Source organism: Rutilus rutilus (assembly GCF_951802725.1).
Source record: "Rutilus rutilus genome assembly, chromosome: 17".
In the NCBI taxonomy this organism is placed as follows: Eukaryota; Metazoa; Chordata; class Actinopteri; order Cypriniformes; family Leuciscidae; genus Rutilus; species Rutilus rutilus.
Window position 1 is genome coordinate 18,191,402 of NC_140230.1, and position 15,508 is coordinate 18,206,909.

Here is a 15,508-nt window from a genome sequence, read left to right on the forward strand (position 1 = left end):
TGAAAACTGGTTTTTCAGCTTTTCAGAGTAGCTTCTTTTAGCAACTCTGATCTCCTTTGTCAGTTTGTTTCTGGCCTGGTTATACAAGATTTTATCCCCACTTCTGTAAGCATCCTCTTTGGCATGACGAAGCTGTTTGAGTTTCCCAGTAAACCATGGTTTATCATTAGTGAATGATAAGAATGTCCTGGTAGGAATGCATGTATCCTCACAGAAACTGATATATGATGTTACAGTATCTGTGAGCTCATCCAGATCGGTGGCTGCAGCTTCAAAAACAGTCCAATCAGTGCAATCGAAGCAGGCCTGGAGATCCTGCTCTGCTTCGTTGGTCCATCTTTTTACAGTCCTTAATACAGGTTTAGCTGATTTCAGTTTCTGCCTGTAGGTCGGTATAAGATGAACCAAACAGTGATCAGAGAGCCCCAAAGCTGCCCGTGGGACGGAGTGATACGCATTCTTTATCGTGGTGTAACAGTGGTCCAATATATTACTGTCTCTGGTAGGACATGTAACATGCTGTCTGTATTTTGGCAGTTCACGGGAGAGATTTGCTTTGTTAAAATCCCCAAGAATGATTAAAAGAGAGTCTGGGTACCTTTGTTCCATTTCAGCTATATGTTCAGCCAGCTGTTGTAGCGCCGCGCTCACACACGCGTCTGGAGGAATGTAAACATTCGCGAGAATGAATGAGGAAAACTCCCGCGGCGAGTAGAAAGGTTTACAGTTTATGAAATGCACCTCTAAATTAGGAGAGCACATCTTCTTCAGTGTTGTTACATCTGAACACCAACTTTCGTTAATGTAGAAACACAATCCACCACCTCTCGTTTTCCCCGTTAGTTCCGCGATGCGATCCGCTCGGAACAGCTGGAAGCCCGGCAGATGTAGTGCGTTGTCCGGTATGGCTTCACTCAGCCAGGTTTCAGTGAAGCACAGAGCAGCGGAGTTTAAAAAATCCTTGTTAGTGCCGGTGAGGAGAAGAAGTTCGTCCATTTTGTTAGGAAGAGATCGGAGATTCGCAAAATGAATACTGGGTAGTGCAGTGCGGAGGCCGCGCTCGCGGAGTTTAACCAGCGCGCCGGCGCGCTTCCCGCATTTATATATATATATATATATATATATAAATATATATATATATATATATATATATATATATATATACATATATTAAATAGAATTTATTTAAAATATAAAATGTTTTTAAAATGTATTTATATCTTAATTGTACATCTGACAACATGTACAGTTACCTGGCATTTTTTGAAGCATCTGGCCGTAAAATCTTCACAGCCACCAGAAGAGGGCGTCCTTTCCTGACATTAAACGGGAACTCAAGGTTTGCAAGGTCCTGGGGGTTTTCAATCTCACACAAATGAACCTAAGGAAGCAGACAATAAATAGACTGGTATAAAGGGAACAATATTATTAAAAGTCTGCTTTAGGCCGCACAAAAAGGTTTATGAATAAAGAATCCCATAAAGCTAAGTGAGGAGTGGGAATTTGTAATGTTTATGCAATCCAAAGTTGTACCTCTCCAAATTGTCCTTCTCCCAGCTTTTCTTTGAATATAAGTCGTTCCCGTGGCAACTCAGGCAATGGTGGGCAATCAGTGGGCGTGGCTGAGAGGGCGGGAACTGCATATGTATTGTTACCACTAACGCCTTGCAGACTGATGATGTCAGCTTCTGCATAATGAGGAACACTCCCCCCACCTCCTGATGCTTCTCCATAATGAGCCCCTGATAAACCAGGGGGTGGAGCTCCAGGGTAAGGAGGCGGTCCCTCCTGCATCAGTAGGCCTTTATCAACCATGTCAATAGCACATGCTGAGAGAAAAAAAGGTACAAAAGAAAAATTTATAGTAGAGAGCTTATCAGCCATTTTACATTATAATAAGTAATTATGAACTGCACACATGCACTTAAACACTCACATACACTGGAGATGAGACATTACATGCATACTGTGAAATGTACGGCTTTAGCCTGCTGTCAGAAGACAGTGAGAAAACACTAACACACACCCTACAGTACCTCATCTCTGACAAAACAATATCCTTTCTTCAGCTTTGGGCACTTTAAGTTTCCAAGACAGTTATAAATGTGATCTTCCTTAACAAAAGATACGTTTAAATGTTTTACCCCCGGTTTCACAGACAAAGCTTAAAGGCACACTATGTAAGATTTTTGGATTAAAATATACAAGAACCACTAGAACAATGTTATATATTTTGTCGATTTGTGTACTTACATTATCCCAAATGTGTCTAAAAATGTCTAAATACAGAGAAATAAGCAGTTTTAACCAGGACATGAACCGTGTCTGTGTGTCGCCTATCAATGACATAATACCTGCGTTACCCTTTTTTTTTTTTTTTTTTGTAGAAACCATGGAAACACCAATGACGCTTTAGTATATTATGTGTTTTATAAGACAGATGAGCAACTGTTTGGATACATTCATCGACAGAAAACGAATCATTGTTATACAACTCAACAAAGTTAGTCTTTTTGTTTAAATCTTGTTTTCTTGACTTACCGCGAGTACCATATTTACCATGCCTAATATCGATCTAGCTCACTGCAGTGTGCAACAAGTGTATAGTATATAGTGTATAGTATAGAAGTGTATAGTAGCCGCTAAGCGAACGCACAGAGTAGCATTATAACAACTTTCAACACACTCCAATATATCTAATATGATAAAACAGCGCTGCGTTACCCCACATACGCATGACCGGTAGAAGTGGAAGCGGCATAATAAAAGCTCCACTGCTCTCGAGTCATGTGTTGCGCTCGTCTCTCATTAGCAATTGCTCCAATGACCTCATTCTGCTCCAAAGGCTTTCGTAACATTAATACCGGTCATCCATGAATATGATTTCTGCCCGAGTCCCGTCGTATTCTCCACTGGCTGTGGAGGTGAAGACAACAACTCCCATGATTCTGCGAAATCAAGGAGTCATCAAGCTACGTCTTTGTTTTGAATAAGCGACCTCTAGTGGCGAAAAAATACATAGTGTGACTTTAAATGCATGTTTGACTAAATGCATATGTCAGTGCCATTGTTTTGTCTCAAGATGCACATCAGTAATGTTTTTTTTCTAAGGCAAGTTTATAAAAGCTCCTTAAAATGTCCTAAATTAACTAATATTAGTCTAAGCCCTGTCTGTGAAACCAGGACATAAAAGTCACAGAAACGTAATTTAATTAATGTTTAATACCCTCTGTGCTGTTCTGGGGCCATTATATCACTCTAATTGTTACCTTTAAGAGTTCAGGGGACTTTAACTGCTCCCTGGGGAGGATACCACCCCTTGCCCCTTTCTTAGGGCAATTTGAACCCTCTCTCTCTTACCCTGGGACAGGTTTTGGGGTTTTTCTTGCTGGCTGTGGCAGTTTGTCAGCCTGTTGGGGCCATGTGTCAGGTCAGACAGGAGGAGATGATATGCTGGGTTGTTTAACAGCAGTGCTAGGAGGACACATACACAAATCCCACGGACACACAATTCCACGAAGGGTACGACAGTGTGAGCAGTCGCCACATGACAAAAACGACACAACCAAACCACAACACGAGACGACACAACAAAACACAAACAACAGGGCCGTTAAGGGGTGACAGAGCAAACCAGTTACATGTGAGATGCACAAACACAGCAGGCAGTGTTATCATCCATAATGACGCAGGCTGTTAATTATCTTTTCATTGGTCAGTCTGTTCCATTCATTTATGTTAATTAATATATGAAAACAATCACACAATGAAAGTATTCGTCATGAAAGCAACTGTGGCAGGAGAAAAAAAACAACATTTGAGTACAAGTGGAGTTTGAGTGAAATAAAATATCCCTCCTCTCTCTGTCAGATAGGACAGTGGCTCTTTGTGTCTGGGATGTGGATTGTACTAAAGTACTTTTTCTGATGTCGTTTTGGCTGTTCATTCTCCGTGGTAACCCTGGTTCCTGTGCACTTACTGACAGAGGAATGTGAATGCTTCAGTGTGTTTTGTGTGTGTCACCTGTGCTGTCCCGCTGCTCTCGGGGCCGCAGTACAGTGCTGGGCTCCTGGTATTCTCCCTCTCGGTCCCTGTCGTCGGGGAAGGTGTGTATGCGCTGGTAGCGGCTGGAGTATGTGTGCGTGTTAGTGTTGTTGATCACCACGTTGTCCGATGGAACCGAAAGATGAACCCGCAGCTCGTCGCTAGAGAGGCTGCCTTGGGCCTGGATACGTAAAGACAAAATTAAAGAGCCATGAAATCAAATTTGGAGTTTTGTAGCATGTCGTCCATGTCTGTTAGTCGTCTTTATTCTAGTCTACTCCTAAATGTTTTAACAGATAAATGCATATATAAATTATAGTTTTCTATTGAGAAAATTTGTCAAAAGATAAACTACAGAAATATTTTGCTTTTCTACAAGAGTGCAAAACACAAAAAACTTTTATGCGGTGTAATTTATATTTAATACACAAAATTGCCAGTTACTTTGTCTATTTTTTTCTCCACCAATGAAAATAGTTCCAAACAAAGCCAAAGCAGAATTAACAATTGTGTGTCTCACAGTAATGGCGTTCCTGAATGAATTAGTGTTTTTGAACAAATCTGTTGACTGAATGATTCAATGACTCATTCATGAAGAGTTACTTGATTCGTTGATAAATTAATCAGGCTGCATCCAAAATAGCATACTTCCCTACTATATAGAAGGCGAAAAACAGTATGTGACAAAAGTAGTACGTCCGAATTCACAGTACTAATAAAACAGCAGGCAAAAAATACCTGGATGACCTACTTCTTCTGGCGAGATTCAGATAGGTCACATGATAATGACAACATGGCAAATGTAGTACATCCAGATTACATTCATACTATATAGAACACACCTTTTTAGCGGCCGTAATTACTTGTTCAAAATAAGTACCTACTCAAGAGAGTATGCGATTTCGAACGCAGCCTCAGTGTTTTTGAATGAAACTGAGTGAATGATTCAATGACTCACTCAATAACTGCATCCAAAATCACATACTCTCTGACATATTTCTTGTAATTACTTTGCAACCTTTAAAAAAGTTTGTTCTAGTATAAATGTGTGTAGTGTGAATACAATCCATACGTTCTACATCGGTCATGTTGTCCTTATCATGTGACCTATCAGTCGCGTCCCTTCACTGCCATTACCAAATACTATCTATGGCCTTGTGGAATAGTAAAGTGTCTATCAGATGCACACTTCAGAATCTCTCCAGTAGTAGTAAGTCATCTGGGTACTTTTTGCCTATTGTTTTATAATTGCTGTGAATTGGGACATACTACTCTTTTTTCACATTCTGTTTTTCACCCATTAAATAGTAAGTATGCTATTTCAGATTTAGTCACTCACTCATTTCATTCCTAAATTAATTGGTGCTTTTGAATCAATCAGTTGAATGACTCACTCATAAAGACAGTCACTTGTCGCCACGTGCAAACACAGACAAGTGGAGTAATACAAACAGTGAAAAGTCCAAGTTAATCCCAGTCCTATTAAGTTGTATATCAGAGCTCCTGGAACGCTGTTCAACCAATCAGATACAAGGACCGGAACAAACTAATATATAATAGGAAACACATCAACATGGGGAAAAAGAAATACACTGTAGAACACAGTAATGAAAAAACACCTTGCCAAGTAGCTTCTTCCAGTACTGCCTCCACAGAATGACGGCTATAACAGCCAATAGGAGCAGAATAATTCCAACCAGGCAGCCAATCAGGATGGCCGTGTTGCTGCTGTCATCTTTGGCCACAGGTAACCCCGACCTCAGAGTGATGGCAGAGAACTCTGTTAATAAGAAACACGACAGATTTATGAATACGTGTGTATGTTAATCTGACATTGAAATGATTACAAACACCATAAACAAGGCATTTATAGCCTACAGAGTGTTTAGAGTGTAAAACCAAAGCTTATCTGTCCATTACAGCCACCTTTTAATCTCAGTGCTGTAAATGCCTTCATGGTAATCAACACACTTTTTGAGATTTGACTTGCTTTCTTATACACTGTGTGTGTGTGTGTGTGTGTGTGTGTGTGTGTGTGTGTGTGTGTGTGTGTGTGTGTGTGTGTGTGTGTGTGTGTGTGTGTGTTTGTGTGTAAATTTAGGAGGCAGCTGTTGTTTTGGGGGGCAGTAATAAGCTTTGATGGGAGTAAAGGAGCTGTGAGAGTGGGCACATTCCTAAAACTGAGGGTACTGAAGTTAATTCAAAGAGAAACAAAAACAAGGACAGCTAGATGAATCTCACAATAGATAATAAGCTTGGCTATATAAAACACTAACTCAAAACAATATTGCATTGTCAACCAAATCATGCATAAAACTTTCTCTTTAGGCTTCAAAATGGATACTCATGCACACACAAAACCCCCAACCACATTCTCAAGGCATTTTACAGTATGAGAGGACAGAGTTTTTAAATGTAAAGAAATTTAGAGGGAAACATTATAAAAGGCCTATTAGTCCAGTCATTTTAAGCCCAAATGGGGGTCAACCTTGAACAAATTGCAACAGAAGCAAACTCAACTGATTTTGTATCCTCAATATGTCCTGAGTAAGGAAAAAAAAAGCCCTGAAGAATCCCATTAGGGGAAAGTTTAGAAAAAGACCCAAATATGGCCTATTCATACGCCTATTCATTATTTTTCTTACGTGAGTAGGGTAAACGTTTTAACCTTTAGATATCACCATGAAAATTACTGAGTTGATTACTTACATCAAGACAAACTAAAAATGTATTACAAGTTTTTTTAAATTGTTTGTTAACATGGACAAACGGTGCATAATCTAATTACGTATGTGCTAATTTGCATAAATACCACAACAGATCTAAACACTGGATATAGCCAGGTGAAAATGTCTTGTTGAATCTTGTTGACATATAACATTAAAAGACTTAATGTTAAGGTCTGAATGGAACCCATTTAGGCTACCCATGAGCATTAATACATAGAGGCAGGAAGAAGTACTTTAGAAACCAGCCTTTATTAATTTTTAAGAGATTTGGGTTTGGGGCTGGGTCTATGGGACTGTTTCTGGGGGACGAGTCTGAGGGAAGAACAGGAGACAATGGTAAGGAGAATGCAGAAGACAAAAGGTAGGTAAAATAAGATTTATCTTTATACATTTTTAAATGTATCTTTATCAATTTAAAAAAAACTTGTAACACATTTTTTGTTTGTCTTGATGTAAGTAATCAGCTCAGTAATTTTCATGGTGATATCTAAAGGTTAAAACTTTTATCCTATTCACGTAAGAAAAAGAATGAATAGGCGTATGAATATAGGCTATATTTGGGTCTTTTTTGAAAATTTCCCCTAATGGGATTCTTCAGGGCTTTTTTTTCCTTACTCAGGACATATTGAGGATACAAAATCAGTTGAGTTTGCTTCTGTTGCAATTTGTTCAACCTTTTTTCATAAAATGACTGAACTATGTGCTAGAAAACATGCTGTAATTATATGCGGTGTAATAAGCATGAAGACGATACTTTTTCTTCCCCTCGTCCTTCTCTCTTTCTCTCTCTCTCACCTGTTGGCATGCTGCTGGGCAGCAGTGAAGTAATGTTCATGAAGAGGTCTGGAAAAATGAGGATGGACAGGTCAGAAGAGGGAGAACTAGAGAGGTGGGGTGGGTGATTGAGGGGCAGAGACACATGGGAGTGCTGAAAGATGAGCGAGGTCGGACTGTGAAGATGGGGTGAAATTTTCCCAATTCTCCCCCATGTACCTCATGAATAAGATTGGAAATCAAGAACTAGTTCCAATAAGAAAACAATGTTCCTAAGGGAACCATTTGTTCTCGGGGAACCCCCCTGGTGGCTAGCTCCTAGAACTAAGTTCCTAGAACTACCTGGTGCGAAAGCCCCTAAGTATTTATATTTTATATATTATATATATACTTTTATATAAATAAATATAATTTATATACATTTTATATATTTAGTCATTTAATTGTAATAAATGGTACTTTTAGGCTATTTTATTATTATATGTTATATTATTACATTATTATATTATATATTTACTGTATATATATATATATATATATATATATGTGCGTGTGTGTGTTTGTTTGTGTGTATTAATGAAAAATAATGTAAATATATGACATAATAATAGCCTAAAAGTACAATTTATTACAATTATATGACTAAGCACTAAATATGTAAAAAGAATTGTAAAATAAATAACTAAATAATAATAATAATACATACATACATACATTTATGTGTAGTGTGTGTGTGTGTATTATATATATACAGTATATATATAAATATATATATATATATATATATAACATTTATTTATACACACACATGAAAACATTTAAATATGTGAAGTAGCATTGCTTTTGTATTATACTTTTACTTTATATTTTGGACAAATTATTGGGGTGGGGCACATCCTTAAAAATAATACAATTATTTGTTAGGAGAATCATCAAAGAACTGAAAACATTCAACTTTTCTGTTCCAATCCTAACTATTAGCACTAATGCAAACGTCAGACGGCAGTGCGTTGCATACACACTCATAATGCGGTGAGGTTGGCATGCGTCCGACTCACCGGCGGGGCTGCTGGTTCCGTTTGCATAGCTGGGGGTGTGAGGAGAAGTGGCATTGACAGGACGAATGCTGGAGGAAGGGAGAGGAGGAAGGGCAGATCCATCCTCAAACGGCACTGGAGACAAGACAGAGAAATGTTAATGGAGAAAAAATTAGATAAGCAGGCTTTATCTCTGATGAAGCATGAATATTCCTAATTTAGACTTTCTTATCTACAAACAAAACAAGTGTGAGCACAAAGTCTCACTTTCTCTCAAAAAAACTTTCTCTCAGTTGTTGTTGAGGCTTACTGTAATGCCTGCTCATATTCTGGATGCTACTGACCAACCAATCAGAACTCAAGGTCACACACTGAAATGACACTAAGTTGTCAGAACTTAGTTAATTTGGTATCTAGCACACTTGAGCTAAAATTCATTAACACGCAGGTCAGAAAAAGAAGGGATGAGGATGAGTAGAAAACAAAAGCAGTCGACCCGTTTTATGTTTCGAATGATGTGGGAATATTTGCTTTGCGGCAAAAGATCATACATTTTGAATTTAGCATGCTAAACCAGCATAGCACCAGCTTGACAAGGCTGGGAGACAAATAGACCTGCTTAGACCCCCACATTAGGCTGGTTTAAGACTTTGAAAAACAAATATTTTTATACAATGACCGCCAAACTATATAATAGAACGATTTCCAACAAAGGTGTGCAAGACACTCTTTCTTCTCACTTTAAATAAAACAGTCATGTAATAAGTTTCAGAGTAAAACATAAATGACTATTAATGAGCCAGTGTATGTTGCTGCGAGAGGTCAGGTGTGTGTGTTCATACTCGAGTAGAAGCTTATCTCGCTGATGAGGAGCCAGCGGTCACTGAAAGCGAAGCGGCAGCGGAGAATCTGGGCCGGTTGTCCTCCGAGTGGCAGTGAGATGGTGCGGGACGAAGGGTCGTGTAGGTCGGACAGCGGCACTTGAAGGCTGAGCGCAGGCTCCGCCCACGGGCTCAACAGACTGGCCTTAAACTCACACACCACCTCGCTGAACACCCGCACGCCTTGAGTGTGTCTGTTATTACTGTGCACCTGAAACAGAGAAATTCAAAAACAACAATCTGCAATAAGACACTACAAGACTACCGGGAACAAAAATAAGGAGCAGTGGAAATAAAGGGCATCAGGGAGAAGTAAACGGATGTTATTACTCCACAAATGGGAGAAGAGGAGAAAAAGAAAATAAACAGGGAGCGAATGAAAGGTGGAGGGCAAGAACATATATAATGTGACAGGTTAGACATTAATGGTGCTGTTAGGTCAACGTCTAACTGCGCACATGTGTGCAAACGCTCACCGACACATGAAACATGTTTCAAAACAAACCAGCACAACAGCGAAGGTTAAAGTGTAGCCGAAGCCATCATGGTGACACCTCATACATCACAAACACACACACACACACACACACACACACACACACACACACACACACACACACACACACACACACACACACACACACACACAGTTTGTATATCCTCAAGTAATAGATTTATATTCATATCCTCTTTGATGGATTGCACTGTAAAAATATTTTGTTGTACATAAAATACTAAATACTAAAACTACTGATACTAAAGACTGATACTATTTCAGTCTTTCTACTATAATTTCATGTTTGATTCAATGCGTCTCCTGCAATTTCTGTGCAATTATTTGTGAAATTTACTGGCAAATTCGGAAAGAAAACTGTTTTAAAGTAAATCCTACATCATTTTTTTTTCCAGTGTGTGACAAACTTTGCATTGGAGTACCTGAACCAATGTGGGGGAGGGGGGGTAATGATTTGTAGAGGAAAACTGCCGGTGAGGCTGGCGGTATTCTGAAACTGCAGGAATACAGATGGAAATACTCTAAACAAAGGTCTGGGAGAGCGAGCAAAGGGAGGCGACATAAATCACCTCACAAAGGCACGTGAACAAGTGCTTGTTGTTATGGGAATTGTTTTAATGGAGCCTCTGGTCCTATTTCTCATGTCTCTTTTGGGAATTTGCTGCGAGATTTAAAGGAAGCGAGAATGAGCGGATGTTTTTGAAACAGTGGGAAGCCGCAAGAAAAACAAGGCAACATGGGATAATGATGGCATTTATGAATTGTGCTATGTCAGAGATAAAGGAATGAAGTCAGAAGTGGTACAAACAAATCAGCATTCCTGGCCAGAAAGACCCTTAAAAAAAAGTGACAATACATGAAACAAACAAATAACAGAATTAATTACGTGATGTTGTTGGAAAACAAAACACTCGGATGCCTCTCAGAATCACACAACCACAAATGCAAAGCCACAGGCAAAAAGACAAATAAAAACAAATCAAATGTTCATTAAAGGGTTGAAGGATAATGACAGACTCCTGAGGGTGATTTACGAGACAGAGCTTCATTACTGCCCTACTAACTGACTGAGATGAATTCTGGGATAGCTTTTGCCATCTAGCATAGTGGGTAGTTTGAGTTGATAAACAGCAGATCAGTTACTTACCCTCATGTTGTTCCAAATCTCTATGACTTTCTTTCTTCTGCAGAACACAAAAGAAGATATTTTGACATTTTTTTGTTTTGTCCAGTGTCAGTGAGTGAGTCCAATGTTATTTTGACCCCCACTGACTTTCATTGTACGAACTAAAACCATTCTTTTGTGTTCCGCAGAAGAAAGAAAGTCATACAGGTTTGGAAAGAACTAGTTCATTTTCCTTCTAGTCTCATTTGCTGTGATTTTTTTGTATCTAAAGCAATGACATTAAGACATTTTAAGTGTGACCAAACATATTTTGGGCTGTTCGCATACATACTAACCTGCATGGTGTGAAAGACCCGTGTTTTCTCAAAGTGAAACTCAATGTCAACAGTGGGCTGGTCCAAGGAATCACGATTCCAGCCCACATAATCATATCCTGGCCACACTCTCAGCTCTTTACTCTCCATGAAATCATTCCCACCTAAAACACCATCACACAACTGGCCCAATCCTCCGAACATCATCCTACGGAGAAGAGAGAGACATTACAGATGTGAAGTCTGTAGCATTAGCCATTTGCACACACATACACACAGATGTATGTACTCACATACATGTTGGAATTTCCCATGCACACACACACACATCTGGCTAGTGTCAAACGTTAGCTTAGCTATTGCAAACATCTCTGCTCCATTAAAACACATCTGGGAATGTTTCTACACAATATCCATCAACCCCACCTGACAGATACACATATATACATGAAAAAGGGGTCTGGACTTACATATCTCACAGAAAATTAAGTACGACAGGACCAGGTGAGAATTGAGAAGGTTAACTCAGCAAGTTCTCAACTGATTGTTTTTGACACACAGCATGAAACTAGGGTTGGGAACAGAGAAACGGTTCTTTGTGCGTGGTTTTCTTTACAATATTTGACTCAAATGTCTTGTTTCGTTATCGATATTAGAATGTGCATTCTTCTACAGTTCTAAACTTGTGTAGTCTTGAATCCAAACAACTCTGAGCAAATCAAAAACATACAAGCAACCAGTGTAGTCTAACCACTTTTCATTCATTCATTCATTCATTCATTCATTCATTCATTCCCAGGTGAATTTTACAATACCCATCCTTACTTAAACCTACTAGATTGTTGTTTGCTGAGAGAGAACTGATGATGAAATGATTTTAAAGGTGCAATAAGCGGTTTCTGAGAAACACTGTTGATATTTGAGATCATTAACCCAAACAAACACACCCCTCCCTTAATTTCTCCGCCCCCAAAATACACAAACACGCAATGCAAGAGTGGATGATGACTTTGTATCATAGCTGAAGCAAAGCAAAATAATGCTTTGAGAAAAATAAAGCTGATAAAGAAAAAAAGAAAAAGATGACGAATGAACAAAAAAGAAAGTTTATGTTTCTGTAAAACATAGCAAAATCAATGTTACCCGCGTATGTAGCAGAATCAACGCAACCTCTGCATTGGTTTTCAGGCCTTCTGGGGCCTGTACCATGAAGCCGGATTAGGTGGCTAGCCGGCTATGTTTCAGCTTAGTTTCCGCCAACCCTGGGTTTTAGGTACTATGAAAGTAGCTCGGCTTTAATCGGTGTTCGTTGCCATGGTATCTTACGCTGCACGGCTAACCTGCTCCGGGGCAGGTTATGATCTGGATTCGAGATCTCAGACTGAAGTTTGACCAATCAGCTGAGAGCAAAGAAACATATAGGTGACGTAACTTATTCCAAGTGTTTGTTGCAATGACTTCACCTTTTCTTCCAAATCCGGTGGACATCTCAGCGCAAATTGTTAGACGAGCACTTTGTAAAGAAAGAGTTTTTAGCCTGACAAAATCCCCTTGCCTTTCCTGATAGTTACTTGTATGAAAGATACAGCTTTTCCGCGGAAGGAATGTCTTATTTTGCGAACTTCTTGAGCCGCACATAAATTATTTAACACGTCGAATTCATGCACTTACTGTACCGCAAATGGTATTGCGTTTGTGTTTTTTTGCAAGTGGTACATACTTGCACGGTGGGTGATGCACAGAAGCTGGGGGAAAACACGGTTTGTCGAACCTGAATAGTTTCATTAATATTGTTCCCCGGACATTTATCGACTATGTCCATAAAAGAGGGCTTTTATAAAATTGCCGGTAAGATATATTGATAGGGTGACATCACATGAACACTTTTTTTTTTCTTCAAAAAGCACATTTCACAAATGTACTATACAATATAATACATGTTAAGAATTATTTTAAATCTTTATTATTATTCTGTTAATCTTATGATAGGATTCCCAATAGTCTATTGCTCCAGTCTCCACTGCTCTAAGAGAACATGAGGCAGATGTTAATAGGAAATCCTATCACTTCAGGTAGAGATGTGAATTTGTGAGATGATTATTTTCTGTGAGATGAATCTTTAAATTAGCAACATTAACAGATATAAAAATGATCTACTAAACATTTCATCTGCTGATGACTTGTGGTCATGAACGTATGATCATAAGTTTGGATGCTAAATGGCCTGGCTCCAGTTCTTGACTCACGAATTTTCCATGAGTCTGTGTTGTGTCAGTGCTTTGAGGAAAGCAAGTTAAATGTGGTACAGTAAAAAACACTTAATTTGAACTGAGATAGAAAAACCTACACAATAACCCCCTGACCTCAGACAGGGCCACAGCACCGCTTCAATGTGGCCCTCAGTAAAACCAGAGTGAAGATCGAGATGACCTTTGGCATCCTAAAGGCACGTTTCAACTGTGTTCAGCCCTTAAGAGTCACCAGAGCGGGCATCAGAGATAGTGGCTGCATGCATGTGCCATTCTGCACATTATAGCCACCAGTAGAACAGAGCGAGAACCACCACAAAACCAGCTTCTCCCCGATGAAACTGACCCGATCACACTTGACCACTCAGCTGGTGCAGATGTAGATGCAATCACCATACAATATTACATTTAATAAAAGCACAATGAAACTGCAGATAAGTCTCAAACTGTTTTATTGGTTTTGTGGGATGAGAGGGAGAAAGAAAGCAAGAGAAAGTTTCATTAATAAATATTAATACTAAAGTGTTACTTGATTAAATAAGTTCACATACTGAGATCAGTATTATTCAGCTGTTTGATCTCCATTTTTTTTTTTCTCAGCTCACAGTCAGCTCCTAGTGAACAGTCTAGTTCAAGACTCCTTTAGTGAACAGTCTAGTTCAGGACTCCTTTAGTGTGCAGTCTAGTTCAAGACTCATTTTTTACAGGGCCCTGACTGAGTCTGTTTCCACCTGAAACATAATTCCTCCACAAACATGATCATTACAAGTTTTCTGGAGGCTCATCAAATCACAAAAAGTTCCTTGACTTCCTACAAACACAGGACTGACTGTAATTTATGTCAAGGGTTTTAAATCCTTACACATTTCTTCTGAAGCCCATTGAGGTAGAGGCCTCAGTTTCTGGGGCAGGTTGTGAAAAATCCTACAATAAAAGATGTGTAAGTGCCCGTCCCTTTTTTATGCCACACATTCAAATGTTTGCCATAATAAAAAGCCCAGTGCATTCACATCAGCAACTGTCTGAGAACACACAGACAGAGTGTCTTAATTTCCTCCACCCTAATAAATAAAAATAGGCCAATGTAAAGCATAACTGTTGTAAAGCAGGTTATGTTTCTGGTGTTCTGTCTGCTGCATACTGACCTCTGTGTGGGAGACTGTGTGTGTGTGTGCTGGCTTCAACAGGGACACATTTCTCTCTACTGCAGAACATACAGTCAGCCATATTTACAACTTAAAAGTAGTAATGTATTGCACACGTACCCAGTGTTCCTTGCTTAGAGGAGCCAGCACCAGGGTCAGATTGTACAGCACCTGTAATCCCATCCATAATCGGCCGCCCCTTATTGCCTACTAAGAGCCAACTCCTCCGCCACAGTGTATTCTGGTTTTCTGAATTTAACTCTTTATTTCTGTTTGCTGCAAACAAGTGTTTGTGATAAAATGTTCACAAAAGTAATAAAAGGTTGTGGTAAATACTCACCACTTTGAATTATTATTTTTATATTTTGTCTTTATCTGCTGCCAAGAACATTTGGAGTTGGGGTTGCATCTAAAAATCAAGGAATATTAATCTTTCTTAGTACATACATGTACATTTTTTATATATTATACAAATAGGCTATAGGGTGTAGTAAACATATAGGCTACACATACATATACATAATTTTACATAAATATAGAACGTATTTGTTTAACTTACACATTAACAATCAGCAATCTTTCTCCAACAGTCTTCTCTTGCTTTGGCAGAGACCGTATTGTTTCGAGCTTGAAATACATATTTAAATTCATCGTAATTCTGAATAATTATCTCTTGCTCCTCCGCGGAAAAATAT

The 15,508-nt window shown here is 39.0% G+C and overlaps 1 protein-coding gene across 3 annotated transcripts in view; it reads right to left on the reverse strand.

Moving 5' to 3' along the window:
- ddr1 (discoidin domain receptor tyrosine kinase 1) overlaps positions 1–15,508 on the reverse strand; it is a 47,988-nt gene that overhangs the window by 6,815 nt on the left and 25,665 nt on the right. The window contains exons 7-15 of one of the 3 annotated variants that reach the window (XM_084385111.1): positions 11,441–11,627; positions 9,427–9,676; positions 8,606–8,719; positions 7,569–7,616; positions 5,664–5,824; positions 4,024–4,225; positions 3,361–3,474; positions 1,534–1,829; positions 1,254–1,381 (exon numbers count right to left, since the gene is read on the reverse strand). In XM_084385111.1, the coding sequence (XP_084241237.1) occupies positions 1,254–1,381; positions 1,534–1,829; positions 3,361–3,474; positions 4,024–4,225; positions 5,664–5,824; positions 7,569–7,616; positions 8,606–8,719; positions 9,427–9,676; positions 11,441–11,627 (1,500 nt within the window). The remainder of the gene's footprint in view (positions 1–1,253; positions 1,382–1,533; positions 1,830–3,360; positions 3,475–4,023; positions 4,226–5,663; positions 5,825–7,568; positions 7,617–8,605; positions 8,720–9,426; positions 9,677–11,440; positions 11,628–15,508) is intronic. The other 2 variants (XM_084385113.1, XM_084385112.1) reach the window with 2 other exon arrangements.